Consider the following 15089-nt stretch of genomic DNA (forward strand, 5'->3'; position numbering starts at 1 on the left):
CTGCTGTTCTTCATGGAGGTCTTGCTCACACAGACCCCTATAAAAAAACAACCCTGTATTCCCAAATACTAAGTTTAAGATAGAGAAGTTGCTGTCATCCAAACGACCTTTTTAGCTCTATCAGATTTACGCCTTACAAATTCATAATTTATTTGAGTTTTTACAAATTATAATAGGAGTGTCCATTCAATAATTGAGCATCCTTGGCAATTAAAAAAAAACCAAAAAAACCTAAAAACCTATCGATCAAATCAAATAACCCAACAATATGAATATATTAGAAATTAATTGACTTGTTGCTGTATTATATTTCAGAACTGTGTACATGCAAATAGTACAAAATATAGAAGTTAAACATTTTAGTTCAGGTTTTTTAACTAAACCATATTAATATTATTTTCTAATACGAACCATTAAGTTAAGCGTTATAAAATCTGACTTAAAAATTAGTGAATATAAAAATGACTTACGTTTGACTTTATATCTTAAAATTAGAAGTTTAAAAACCTATAATTATTCAATACAAATTGTAGGATCAGTTTGCTAAATTATGTTTACAATTTTAAAGAGTTTAGTACCAGAAAGTTACTTTGGGTGCCTCGGGGAATAAAAGAGGAAACAAGTAAGATTTTTTTGAACATTGTTTCTATTATCTTAGTTATTTTAATTATATTAGCACACACCATCATTCATTTTGCTTATATGCTATTGCCGGTTTGTAAGGAAAAAAATGACATCACACACAAAACCATTTTACCTCTAAAATTTCATGTAACGTTACTAGTTGTACAGTTGGTTCTTCAGCTGGACTCTACAAAAGCAGCAAAAAAGATGTTCAAATTCTAACAGTCAGAAAAGAACGTTAATTGACAAAGAAAAATTTCAGTGCAAATAATTCAGAGTAATGAATTCAGAGTAATGGTTTTTTAATTTTAAAAATGTTGAGTCATCATATTACAAAAGTTACGTATTTTAATCCTATATTCAGCAACAAATTCAATGTAAACTCTAAACATAAATGAATGTTTCTCTTAAACTAAGTTGAAAATAACATATGAAATGTTACATCTATCAAGAATGGGATTCACATTTTATTAATTCAAACATCTTATTATTAAACATGCATGAGAGTATACAGTACTCATTCTGTGTCTAAGATTGGTAAGAAAAATCACGAGATCAATGCCTTTAAGTAAATTTTCTAAAGTTCTGGGCAAAGAGATGTAAACATGCGATTATTGCAAAACATTGTAATCTTGTTTTAAGAGTTCAGTCCATAGTGCCTTAATGTTTACTCTTAATTTATATTGCAATTTGATATTTTTTGGTTTAAGCCTCTAGAGGTTACCCAAATACATTTACTATGTTCAAGAAACAAAATTCAGTTTTGCCATAGGATTTTCTTTAAACGTTTTCCTTTTTTAATGTTATCATTTGAAACTGTCTTCATTTGTAACATAGAGCCACTTCATGAGTCTTACAAGTTAAAGGATGGTCAGGATTTATTATAAACCCCAACTTTGGAGTGAAGGAAGAACTAGGTGATTTATAAAAATTGACATAAGGCCAAATCCTACCTCCTTCCTCCATGACTGTGGAGGGTCCCCTGACAGCAGCACTTCCGAGGCTCAGCTGCACCAGAGACTATGTTTGGTAAGGGCCACAAAGGGGTGAACACACATCCCGTTGTGCTACAGAGCCATCCTTTATGGGTTCTCCTTGCACTATGGGAGCAGGGGACAGGGGGCCTATTTTACTCTATGGGCTGCAGCAGCCTCCATGGAGTGGTTCTAAAGATACTCTGCCAACCTTGAGTGATTTTTTTCTTCTCACTTCTTCGGCTGGGCACTGGATTCAAGATTTGCCAGTAAGGCTAGAATTGGCATATGGAGTATCAGCATGGGAGACATTTTAAACAATTGTACAAAGAGAAATTATTAGTTTGCTACTTTTAAATCCTAAGGATGTTGGCTCAAACATTACTTTTAAAGAAGTTTTTATACTTGCAAAATTTAAAAGATTTGACTTTATTTTTGGTAGACCAATGGTGTTAAATGTTTACAGTTTCTTAAATTAGGTTCCAATTCTGCAGTGTGATAAATTTAACCAGCACCATACATTACATTACTTTTAAGGAAGATAGGCATCACCACATGGGAAAAAGTATACTTTTTCCTTCCCACAAGTACAATTTACGTATAAAATATTTCTTGTAACGTGAACTTTCAGACTGCTCTGTGTGACAAAAAGGGTGCATCTTTCTTTTGAGTCTAGAGAGTGAAAAAAATTAAGGAGGTTGCTTGAAGCAGTCTCAAGTGCCAAATTTGCAAAGCCAAATACAGATAGGGTGTCTCAGGTAGGACCATGTAAGCCTGTAGTGAATTTTAGGTCCATTTCTGTGAATGTTAGAGTAATAACAGCGGTACAAGCTGAAGTAACATTTAGTAACATCAACAGCCATAATTAGGTCTTATCTACTGGCTATATCCTTGGTCCTTTGCAAGCATTTCTGAAACAATTCCATGTTTTATTTTGCCATATTTAGCTTATTTTATCAGTGGAGTTGGGGTGCTGGATTCACTGCACAAATCACAGGATGTGTGTTGCACTCCAACTGCCTCCATAGACCCTGATGGACTATATTACTGTGCTCTAGGTACCTGGAGTGCACCAGCAGGGGCACAAAGAGCAGTTAGAACGCAACACGCAGCCTGTGGCTTGCTTGGTTGCAGTGTGCCAACCCATTCAAAATGGCCACAGCTTGCCTCCTAGTAGAATGACCCTCACTCTGCAGTCTGCGCATGTGCCACAGGGGCAGGAATGCCCTCAGAAATTTCTCTTATGGTATGCTGTGCAGGAGTCATCCTGCCCCCAGAGGATGGTGGGACACTGGATGCTGAAGTGGAGTTGCTGGCTGGGCTGAAAGAAGGATTAGGTGGGTTTCAGAAAACTGGGAAAGGGACTTGTTAGGGTGAAGTTGGGGGATAAGCGATAGAGATGAAAGAGACTGTTGGTGGGGTTGGGGCAAAAAGGGAGTTGCTGCCCAGTGTCAGCTGGCTCATGGAGACAAGGCACCAATACCAGGTGTAGGCAGTGCTTGATGGGTGGTGGTTACTTACTGGTGCTGCAGGCAACTTTTAAGTCCTAAGGATGTTAGCTCAAACATTACTTTTAAATAAGTTTTTATACTTTTATACTTGGAGACTATATTACTCTATGGGCTTGCAACGTCACATACCCAGAGGTGCCCATTCAGCCCCAGGTACTGGCAGTTATGCAGAGGGAGAAGTTGCAGGGATGCCAGCATGTCATCCCTGTCACATGCTGCTTGTGCTCTCAGCTGAGCTCCATGCTCCCTGTGGCGGTTGGTTACACAGCAGCCACTTTTTGGGCTCCTGGCAGACACACTGGTCTGGGAAGGTTTCCTCCTGCCAGGAGAGCTCACCCATGCAACTGAGGAGCTACCCTGCAAGCCGCTCCCAGCCCGACTGACAAAATGGTGGCACTTAACATGTGTACGGCCAGGCTGCAGATACCCTGCAAAGGGGCGCTGGCAGTGCAGAAGAACACCCCTGCAGATGCAGCACTGTGTTCATCAGACCCAAGTGGTGAATGACATGCAACACATACATAAACTTCCTAATTTTTCTATATATTTGCAAAATTTGTAGATTTACATCTGATTTGATAATTTTGCAGTCACACTTAAAAATCGGGAGAATTATTAAAAATTAGGGAGAGTTGGCAGCTCTGCATTAGGCATGGAAGAGGCCTCTGAGATCAATAGGATGCTTAAAGTTAAGCATATGCTTAAGAGTTTGCCAGATTGGGGCCTATGAAACAAACCAGTTGCTGACAATGGTTGTTAATAATGGGTCCCTCTGAACCAGTGTGGAAAATGGTTTAACTTCTAATGCAGACAAGGACAAAGTATGTGAATTACTATTAAATTAAGCAGCAGAGAATCCTGTGGCACCTTATAGACTAACAGACGTTTTGGAGCGTGAGCTTTCGTGGGTGAATACCCACTTCGTCAGACGTCACCCACGAAAGCTCACGCTCCAAAACGTCTGTTAGTCTATAAGGTGCCACAGGATTCTCTGCTGCTTTTACAGATCCAGACTAACACGGCTACCCCTCTGATATTAAATTAAGGTTACAGCTATAATATGGCTGAAAGCAGCTGTCTCTCTTTTTCACTAGCAGTTCAACCATTCCCTATCCTGGTTCAGGGAACCTGATTCTGAACAGACAAGGCCCAAGTGTCCTCAAGAGCCCAACCTAGAACCTTAGTTTTTTAGTTTTTGTAACTATTCTTTTAAACAGTAATGATAAAGTATTTGATTTTACTATGGACTTTGATTTTACTATTTAAAATGCTCCCTGACTGCCTATTTTCCCTCAAGTTTAAAGATGACTTTTAGCTCAGTTTCCCTGAGTAGAAAGTTGAGGTTAATAGTCTAAACTATTCTCTGTAACACTTTTGTGCCAACAATATAGCTGAAGAATTAAAATTCGTCTTTGAAGAAAAATATGAACCTATCCAGATAGGAACAGGGTAGACTAATTCAGAACTTGTTTCATTAAGCTCCCATACCAGCCCTCAATGATATAACCAAACTTTGAAAGGTATCACTTAGACAACAAGAACAGTTGTAGGAAGTGACTCGGATATTAAGGTCAGAAGGGACCATCATGATCATCTAGTCTGAGTTCCTGCACATTGTAGGCCACAGAACTTCATCCACCCACTTCTGTAATAGACCCATAACCTCTGGCTGAGTCCTCTAAATCATGATTTAAAGACTTCAAGTTATAGAGAATCCATCATTTACACTAGTTTAAACCTGCAAGTTAGCAGTGACCTGTGCTGTAGAGGAAGGAAAAATTCCCCAGGGTCTCTGCCAATCTGACCTAGGAGAAAATTCCTTCACAACCCCAAATATGGCAGTCAGTTGGACCCTGAGCATTTCAGCATGATCCAACAGCGAGATAACTGGGAAAGAATTCTCTATAGTAACTCAGAGCTCTCCTCATCCAGTATCCCATCAACAGCCATTGAGGATATTTGCTACTAGTGGTCATAGATCAGCTATATACCACTCCAGGCAGTCTCATCATACCATCCACTTCATGAACTTATCAAGCTCATTCTTGAAGCCACTTAGGTTTTTTGCCCCCATTGCTCCCCTTGAAAGGTTGTTCCAGAACTTCACTCCTCAGATGGTTAGAAATCTTCATCTAATTTCAAGCCTAAATTTGTTGATGGTCAGTTTATATCCATCTGCTCTTGTGTCAACATTGGCACTTAAATACCTCCTCTCCCTCTCTGGTATTTATCACTCTGATGTATTTATAGAGAGCAATCATATCTCCCACTCAGCCTTCATTTGGTTAGGCTAAACAAGCCAAGCTCTTTGAGTCTCCTCTCATAAGGTAGATTCTCCATTCCCCTGATCATCCTAGTAGCCCTTCTCTGCACATGTTCCAGTTTGAATTAATCTTTCTTAAAAGTGGGAGACCAGAATTGAACACAGTATTCCAGATGAGGTCCCACCAGTGCCTCGTATAATGGTATCAACATTACATGTATGACTTAAATACGATTTCCACTTTTCCAGCATTGTGACTTCAAAATTATATAAAACCAAGTTAAAGAAAAATTAAAATTATCAAATTTGAAAGGTTTTTATTAAAGAAAATCTTACTTTTTTCTTCTTTTTAGCACTTTCATCTTCTTCTAGGAGAGGAAAATGTTCTTCTAGGAACTCCCCCAGAGCACTCAAGAGCTCTTCCTTATATGCCCTTATTTTCAGCATTTTACTTTTCAGTTCTTGTAATGCTCTAAAAACCCAATGTAAAAATAAAGTTTAACTGATGTGACATGTAATTCAATAAAAAGGTACTGTTGCTACAGTAATGGCATCAATAACCTCAATATCACAAAGTGCAAGTGCAGCCTGTAGCATATTTGCAACCTAGATTTCAAATGCATTTTATTACTTGATTATTTGATCTTTACCAAAAAGATATCAAACATTAATATTAGATTTTTAAAATCTATTTTGTCATACTAAATATTCAATCCTTCAATTTTTTTTGCTGGAAAAAAGCACTATAAATACCTTTTTTCAGAAAATTGTACCACTTGATTTTTCATTTCTTCATGTGTTACATCAAGAGCATCTACTAATTGCTGCTGCTCATCCAGCCACTGCTGTTCTCTTTAAACATGAAAGTGAAAAAAAAATGAGAGAGGGAACAATGTATAATTAGAAGTTTTCAGACCTACCAAAACAATGATTCTCACTTCATTTCAATTCACTTTATACCTTTTCATGTCTTCCTTCAGTTTTTTATTCTTTGACTGAACTGTAGACAGCACCATTTCAAGATCATGGTCTACTTTCTGCAACTACAAAATTGGAAATTGAAGTGTATATTATGGAGAAATGCAACTCTATTAGTGCTACGTAAAACAAAACCTGATAGTGCTGTTGTGGTATCACTCAGATACCACAGTGATGGGAACCAAAATTATCTTGACAGACAAATCAGTAACAACCCGCATCTCACATAATAGTAAACTGCAAAACGAATAGTTGGTAGAACAACAATTACGGCACTCCAAAGTGAGAATATCTCAAAGAAAGGGTGATTACTCTTACTAATCAAACTGACGATAAATGAGGTATTCATATCTTGGATAGGGAAATGGTAAGTATAAGACACTGCCGTCTGGTTCACTTCAGACTATTTCTCAGTAAAGAAATTTAGAGCTTGACTCTGTCAGAGGCTCTATGCCATGCACTCCACATAGGAGTGGCCAGTACCCAACACCTTACTGGACTAGGTCCTTAGCTGATGCATGGCTTACTGAAGACTAACACTGAGATGCTCTCTGTCCTTTTGAGATTGATATGGCTCCCTTAATAAGTTTGGGGCTCTCCACTACATACTATCTTTAGATGCTTTTGTGTCCCTGTATAGGAGTTCCCTGAGGTTTGTCTCCCAGATGATGGGAGAACCTGATCACACCCAGTTACTTGAACCTGGAGGTTCTGGCACAGGCCCTAGTTCCTTACTTCTTACATAGGCCCTTACCCTTTGCGGGACTTCCCTCCCATAGGGACAATGTGAAGATCTCCTAGATGGGAGTTCCTCCTTTGGCTCCAGGAGTAATCCCAGCAGTCTCCTGTTCAGCAGTCCTGCTCCTTCACCTCAGCTGACTGCAGCTGCCTTCCTTTTAAAGGCCTCCCATCTAGCTCCGCCCCCATGCTGTCTAGCACCTTCCTCATCAGTGTGGGGTCTATACACCCCATCACAGTCTCTTTATTATGTAATTATAAAATAAAATTTAAATTTGGCTCCCAACAAATAAAAATGAAATATAGAAAATATTCCCCAGGAGCAGAAGGGTTTTATATATACAGGACTTATGAGAAATGCAGTATCCCTCAGCTAAACTAACCACAAAATGGAATGTCAAACCAAACATGTAGTGGAGAGGATATTCACTCAAAGGAAAATACATGGCCAATCTTTTTGTTAAAAGAGCATTTGTACTGGCAGTTTGGTTCCCTGGCCTGACTGATACAAGACAGAGGAAAGTTGCTGGGAGGTTGCCAAACCAAAAAGGTAGGTGAAGCAAAAGTTATTTTTAAACAAAACCCATATAATCTAAATGTGTCTTTATGTGTTAGCCAAAGTATAACTATTCATTTCAATGTTATAGCCACAAGAATATTCCCAGCTAATGTTACATACCAATGTCCAACCAATATATTGAAATGCTACCACTAACACATACTTTATTTGTCCTTTCTCCCTCAGTCTGGAAGAACTCAAATAGATATTTGCATATATTATTCCTACAGAACTCTAGAACTCAGAGTACTGCCTCTTCTTCATAGCACATTATTTTTTTTCAATCATATCTTAAACATAAAAGACACCATATAATAAGTTCTGGTAAAAACATCATTTTCACTATAACTAAAAATATTCAGTACTTACAACAAAGTTCAGGAAAAAGCAAATTCAAAAATTAATAGTGCTCAAATGGGCGCACACAATTTCTCATGGCTAGCCAATCACATGAAAAGAAACTTGTAAAAAACCTACTTGTAAGAAGTTACTTCCAAGTAATGAACTAAGACACTTACCTCTTCCTTTCCTAATGCTACCAGAACATCTAGATTGGTGGAGATTACTGAAAAATAAAACAGATTGTTTTACCTGATTTTTTTAAAATAAATATTAATTTAGCAAAATAAGCATGTCTGATTTTTGAGGAAAACATACCATTTGCATTATTATAGGGATGAAGTCAAATATAAAAAAAAATGGCCCTATCAAATATATAATCAGCACTGAGGAAAATATTCAATATCAATTTCCCCCATGGTCCAAACTGCACACATTACTCTCTATATATCCGAAACTGAACTCCAATTTTAATAAAACTTGTCTGATCAATAGGTATGACAGAACTTCCTCCAGCCTACAAGCCGAAGTTTTTGCAAAACATTTTATATCCAAGTTATGTAAGAAGATTGTTTGGTACAAGGCACCTTTCTCAGGGTCTTAAGTCTTTTTTCAGAATAAGAGAAACTGAGGTAATTAGAAGAACATGAGAAGACCTTTCCCTTTGTTTAAAAAAAATAAATAAAATCTTTCACCAGGGACCCATCAACATATTCTGCAGTCATTTATAATACTCCTCTCAAAACCATCTGAACTTAGTGCTTTAGGTTATGTTTACACTAACAAAAGTCACCCTTCACTCAAAAACTCCAGTTGTTCAAGAGAAAGAAGAGGCAATTGGACATCATTTAAAAAAATGGATTAAATTATGGAGAGAGCTGATTATTGTCACAGAAAGAGAGATTCTTTTTAAAAAGGTGCAAATACAAGAGATCATCTCAGATTTCATTAATTCAGAGCTTCCACGTTGTTTGATAGATCTTGCAATCCCCTTCAGGAGATTTGAAGAGTTGATTAGGTGTGCCATCATCCTCCCTGCTTTGCTTATATGTGAATAAAAACATGGATTTTGAGAAACTAAAGCATGCATTTGCAACTTTTTATGTAATGAGAGAAATTAAAGCTACCATAGCAGCTTCAAATTGTTATAGCACCAGAAGCATATTTGTATGTCAAAATATGGACATCAAGATCCATAATATCTCATCCTAACATAAGCAATTCCCGTGATAAAGCTTTCTTTTTACTAAAAGGGAAAGAAATTATAGCTCCCCATATAGAAGCATTAAATGTCTTCCAAAATACAGGGTGCACTTGATACATTTGCAAAAATAAATCTATTTTAAAAGATTTTTAAATAAAAGTTTGGTTAAACCTCCATGAATACTGAACAAACTGTGAAGCAGTGATTTCAGCAGTGATCAGAGTATGAGCTGATACTGAAACAACAAAGATTTCTGCACCCAAAGTGTGTTCAATTGAAGTGTGATTTAAAAAAGTGTCAGATAAAGAATTACAAGCATGTGAGACAGAAGCAAAATCACAAGAGATGAGTAGAACCTCCCTGAACTAAGCTGATGTTAATCATCATCATGGCTTTATTTCATGATGACAATGACTTAAAAATGTCTTAAATGCAGAATTTATTTAGTTAGAGTTCTGCTCTTCCCTTTCAATAGGCCAAGATCCAGTCAATGACATTTGATATGAAGAATTCAAAGAAACCAATTTTCTACACTTTGTGATGATCAGAAATTCTTTCTATCTTGAAAAAGCAGCAGAGAATCCTGTGGCACCTTATAGACTAACAGATGTTTTGGAGCATGAGCTTTCGTGGGTGAAAGTCTGTTAGTCTGTAAGGTGCCACAGGATTCTCTGCTGCTTTTACAGATCCAGACTAACACGGCTACCCCTCTGATACTTTCTATCTTGAATTATCCACTTCAGTCCATTCAAAATCATTGTTTCCTACCTCTTCCTTCAACTTAAAGCATTTCTACCTAAGTACTCACATGCCTCCTTTAATTGTAATATCCGAGTGCCCATCAAGTATTTAAAAATAGAAGCAATCTCCTGCAGAAGAGAATTCAATAGTCCACATGCAGTAAATTCGGTCTCCTGCGCTATTACTTGTGGAGGTCATGGTGGTAGAAGGAGAGGGAATCTCTTTAGAAGCTAGGGCCAATCCCATGAAGGACTCTGAATATCAGGACAGAGACTTTGAATTGTTCTGTATTGAGTGGTGAGCCAGTGCATACCATGGAGCACTGGGGTGATGTGCTAAAGGCAATTTTAGTCACTAGGCATATATGCTGATGCATCTTCTACCAGTTGGAGCCTTTTCCTGGTGTGTGGTTTTATTCCTACATACAAAATATGAAAAAAAAACAAAAAAAAATCAAGCCTGGAGGTCACAAATGGAATAGCAAGCCAATGTGTAGCATGATTGCAATGCAAAATACTACCAGATGTTAGCAATGCAAGGAATCATTACTGTGCAAGCCTTTGCATGGAAACGCCAATTCAAGTGATAGGAATCTGGCACAATATTGATCTTATGCATACAAAAAAGGTACTATACATAGACCACATATGTTTTATAAACTTTAAAATGTGGTTAATTCTTATTTTGAAAAGAGAAAAATTCAAATCCATTTTAAGTGCCAACTGCTTGTTAAAAAGTTATAATTCAGCTGATTAAGCATCTCTAGAGCTATATATAGAGTATCAGAAACCCAGAAAGAACAAGAGACTAAAGAGTCTTGCAAAAATTAAAATTTGCATTGTGGATTCAAGCCTGTGTGCCAAGATTTTGCCCAATGAAATCTGTAACTGCCAAGTTATAACCCCCAAAAGCAAGGTTTATAATGGAAATGCTGACAGACTCTCAATTATAGTAATTGTACTGGTTATTGCTAAAAATATACAGCAGGGTACAAGACAGTCTGACATTCAGGCTCTAATATTGAGTTGTGGCAACTTGACTAATATTCCTATCCCATATTTAGCATCATTCAGACAGCGTTTTCTATTAACAAAGCATCTTCTCTCTCACAGTGAGGAACACATACACTGAGAAAATTCCAGATGGACACAGAACAGTGAAAGCATGGCAGTTCTTTATTTTCATATAATGGCCATAATTTTATGACATCTCTTAAAGTTAACCCCCACCTCCAACAAAGTGGCTCAAAAGAGAATTACAAGTAACAAGGGAAAGCCAAGACTGTAAAAGGATAAGTTATGTATATGTTGCATGGAATACAGTTGTAGCTGTGTTGGTCCCAGGATACTGAAGAGACAAGGTAGGTGAAATAATATTACCTCACCCATTTTGTCTCTTGAGGTTATTGATTCATTATATACACATAATTTCTGTACTATATAAAATTAACATATGTAATAAGAAATCTAACCAGGTGCAAATAAATTAGAATATTATGAGTCAACTAATACTCAAATATAATGGTAAAAATATTTAATGCCACAAGAGTCTATTTTTGTAACACAAATAGCTTAAGGTTTTAAAAATGATTAAATATTTATAGTACAAAAAACATGAGCATTTATCTTAGCAAAAATAAAAGTGCTTGCAATCCTTATGTTACAAGGATGATCATCAGCAGTGGCCAAGAAGAAATATTCCCCCATAGGACAGCATTGCATAATTTGGTACAATTGGTCTAATTTTGGTCTACTCCTTTGTCTGAAGCATTTGGAACTGACCACTGCTAGAGACAGGTCCCCAGACCAAACAAACTACTGATGCTTTCCTATTATGGAAATTCTTATCACCCTATATATAAAGAGAAAAAAAGTTGCTGGTATACTGTGACCACTGCCTACCACCTTTACAGTGCAGGTAGTCCAGCATGGAGAGTACTGGCATACGCCTTCCTGTGCCGCTTCCGAGGGCTCCAATACGACCGGCAGCTCCTTTATCTCCATCCGAGAGGTCTTCTGCAAGACCTCTCTGGGCTGCTGGTCTTCTACCAGGACCTCCTCCAGACCTGGAAGCTGTTCTCAGCGACCAGGTCCGTGGCAGCCACCGAGGGGGCATATCTCCTCATGGAGCTCCTGCTACACAACCCCCAGCTCCATGTGTGGGTAGTGGAGTCCCCCTCGGTGCACCAAAGGTTGGTCCTGGCAGAAGTTAGGAGAGTCGGAGACCTCCTGGACTACGACCGGGGAGACTGGCTGGACCCCCTGACGCTCGCTCAGCGCATGGGGCTCTCCAGGCCTCGTACTCCTCAGCGCGTACTTCAAGAGGTGAGGCCGCTTTGTTGCCCACTGCTCAGGCCTACCTCGACCGGGTCCTGCGAAAGGGGACGCCCAACCCACCCTCCACCCCAGGCCCTCCGGACCTTTTCATCAGGCCCCTGCCCCGTGGACCCAACCGGCCCCCTGCCCCTTCACCATGAGCCAGCTGCAGGACTTGCAGTCGTTCGTTTCCAGACTGCACCAAGAAAACATTCATACACGCTCGTGTTCCACACCCTTCACTTCCTCATCCTCGTGTCCCACCCCGACACGAAGTGACAGGAGCTCCTGCCACCTGTCAAGGGTGAAGCACCCTGGTGGGCCAGCCTATACTCTACCCTGGTCCTGAGGCCCGCCGGGGATATCAGTTGGTGGCTCCTTCATGGGGCAATGAGCACAGGCATGTATCTGGTGCAGTTTACCCCCATCCCGGACACTTGCCCCTTCTGCGGCGTGAGGGAGAACCTGGAGCACGTTTACCTGGAGTGCACCAGGTTGCAGCCCCTATTCCGGCTCCTCTTAGACATCCTGTTATGTTTTTGGTTGCACTTTTCCCCTCACCTCCTTATTTATGCACTTCCTATTTGTGGCCCCACGAAGTCAAGGGACCTCCTAGACAACCTCCTCCTGGCCCTGGCTGAAATGGACATCTATAAAACCAGGGAGAGGAGGCTGGCCAATGGGGTCTCCTTTGACTGTGGAGCCTACTTGCAATCCTCTGTCCGTTCACACATCAGAGCAGAGTTCCTCTGGGCGGCGTCCACTGGCTCCCTTGACACCTTCAAGAAGCAGTGGGTGCTGTCCGGGATTCTCTGCTCTGTATCCCCGTCTGGTTCCCTTTGTTTGACCCTTTGCCCACACTCCTGTCCCCTTGTTATTTCATTAGTTGTCCCCTAGAATCATTTGGCTTCCAGGCCCAGTGGATCCTCCCCTTAGGCTGTGGGGAGGTCCTTTAGCAGTGGGCACCCACTTCCTCGATCCCAGTAGGACCAATGTAGTCTCATTGATTTCTTGTACTTCTGCATCTGTCTGTATCCATCTATTGCTTTGTCTTATATTTATTTAGCTGTAAGCTCTTTGGGGTAGAGACTATACTTTTGTTCTGTGTTTGTACAGTGCCTAACACAATGAGATCTTGGTCCATGACTAAGACTCGTATCCAGCACAATAGTATAAAATCAAAGCTATGGTGTCTTGTGGAAGGTTTAAAAAAAACATTCTATTTAATATTTATTCAGTTGATATTACATAAGGAGCAGTAACAACACCTAAATTAAGTTTGTCTAGTACTTCACATTGTAATTGTTTTCATTACTTCCAAGGTACACCATAGGTACTTGAAATTTAACAGAGGAGGAGAGGTGCCTATTGCTATTCCTATTACAATCTGTTCAGATGTTGCTGAGTTATAAATTGTTGAAAACCACAATATGCAGTTTGCATTGTGATCCAATCACTTTGGAAGCAACATAAGCTAAACTAGAATAGCTCAATGGTTCGAGCATTGGCTGCTAAACCCAGGGTTGAGAGTTCAATCCTTGAGGGGGCCATTTGGGGATCTGGGGCAAAAATCTGTCTGGGGATTAGCCCTGCTTTGAGCAGGGGGTTGGACTAGATGACCTCTTGAGGTCCCTTCCAACTCTGATATTCTATGATAGAAAAAGCACTCTTATTCCGTGTGTGCACAAGGAGAGCTATACCCGTATAATTATGCTGCCAAATCTCTTCATGTAGACAAGTTCTAAAATAAGTTTGTATAGAAAAACGATCTTTGCAGATTAAGAATTCATCTGTTCTATCCAGAGCCAATCTTCCATTGTGGAGAATAAGACGACATTTTGGACTATAGTACCATTAGAGGATATTCAGTTTTGTGTCTTCTTGTTGAATAGACTCTGCTGGATCTTGTTTTTCCAATGCCTGGCCAAATTAGGGTCTTTGGTAAACTCAAGTTAACTACAATTCAGTTCAGAACAAATGGCACTGAAGCTAGTGGGTAGAAGAGGGCACCTTGAAGAATTGACAGGGCTATGAATGTTTTGTCTGATAATGACTGCTAAGAACACAGGAAGGATGCATACCCTTTATCTCAGGGGATCTGCAAATGTTATGGAATTACTGGATCAGTAACTGCTTTTGAATTCCCAGAATGCTGTAATGTCACAAAGTGTCTCTTATCTTTGTTTGGCCTGGTGTCTGTGAACTCTAAAACCAAAAAGGATATTGTAATGCACTGTAACTGAGTTACCCTCAAAGTTATCTTGAAAATTTCAGCTAGCAGACACTATGACAGTCCACCTCTTGACTGGAGCGGGCCAACATGAACGCACCACACGCACATAATAAATGTTTTGCACTGCTTCTGAATCCAACATTGTATGCATTGCAAGGTATTGGTTATCTATAAAACCCTCAACAGCAACAGTTTTCTGCCAGAATGCTCCTGTAATTTCTATAACTAAGGACCAGAATTCTTGATGGAGGCCCTTCAGAAATTGCTATAGAGGCTTATTGATAACCTCCTGGAATATTATTCATCTCTTTGGTGGCCTGATTTTTAGGAGTGCTGAACACCAACAAATCCCATCCTATGAAAGGCAGTGTTAGGCTATATTTACACTTGAGAGCTTACAACGACACAGCTGTACTGATTCAGCTGTGCCACTGTAAGATTTCTCATGTAGCTGCTTTGTGCTGACGGGAGAAAGCTCTCCCACTGACATTGTGCTGTGCAATGACCACTTATGCCAGTGAAACTTATGTCGCTCAGAGGTGTGTTTTTTCACACCCCTCAGAGAAATTTTGCTGACATAAAAGGTAGTGTAGACATAGCCTTAAGAGAG

At 39.4% G+C, this 15089-nt stretch overlaps 1 protein-coding gene across 1 annotated transcript in view; it reads right to left on the bottom strand.

Moving 5' to 3' along the window:
- The window catches only part of CENPK (centromere protein K), a 47624-nt gene that overhangs the window by 8922 nt on the left and 23613 nt on the right, over window positions 1-15089 (bottom strand). The window contains exons 6-10 of the mRNA XM_032773667.2: window positions 8166-8212; window positions 6333-6415; window positions 6126-6224; window positions 5709-5844; window positions 758-811 (exon numbers count right to left, since the gene is read on the bottom strand). Of these exons, the coding sequence (XP_032629558.1) occupies window positions 758-811; window positions 5709-5844; window positions 6126-6224; window positions 6333-6415; window positions 8166-8212 (419 nt within the window). The remainder of the gene's footprint in view (window positions 1-757; window positions 812-5708; window positions 5845-6125; window positions 6225-6332; window positions 6416-8165; window positions 8213-15089) is intronic.

Source organism: Chelonoidis abingdonii, chromosome 6 (assembly GCF_003597395.2).
Source record: "Chelonoidis abingdonii isolate Lonesome George chromosome 6, CheloAbing_2.0, whole genome shotgun sequence".
Lineage (NCBI taxonomy): Eukaryota > Metazoa > Chordata > Testudines > Testudinidae > Chelonoidis > Chelonoidis abingdonii.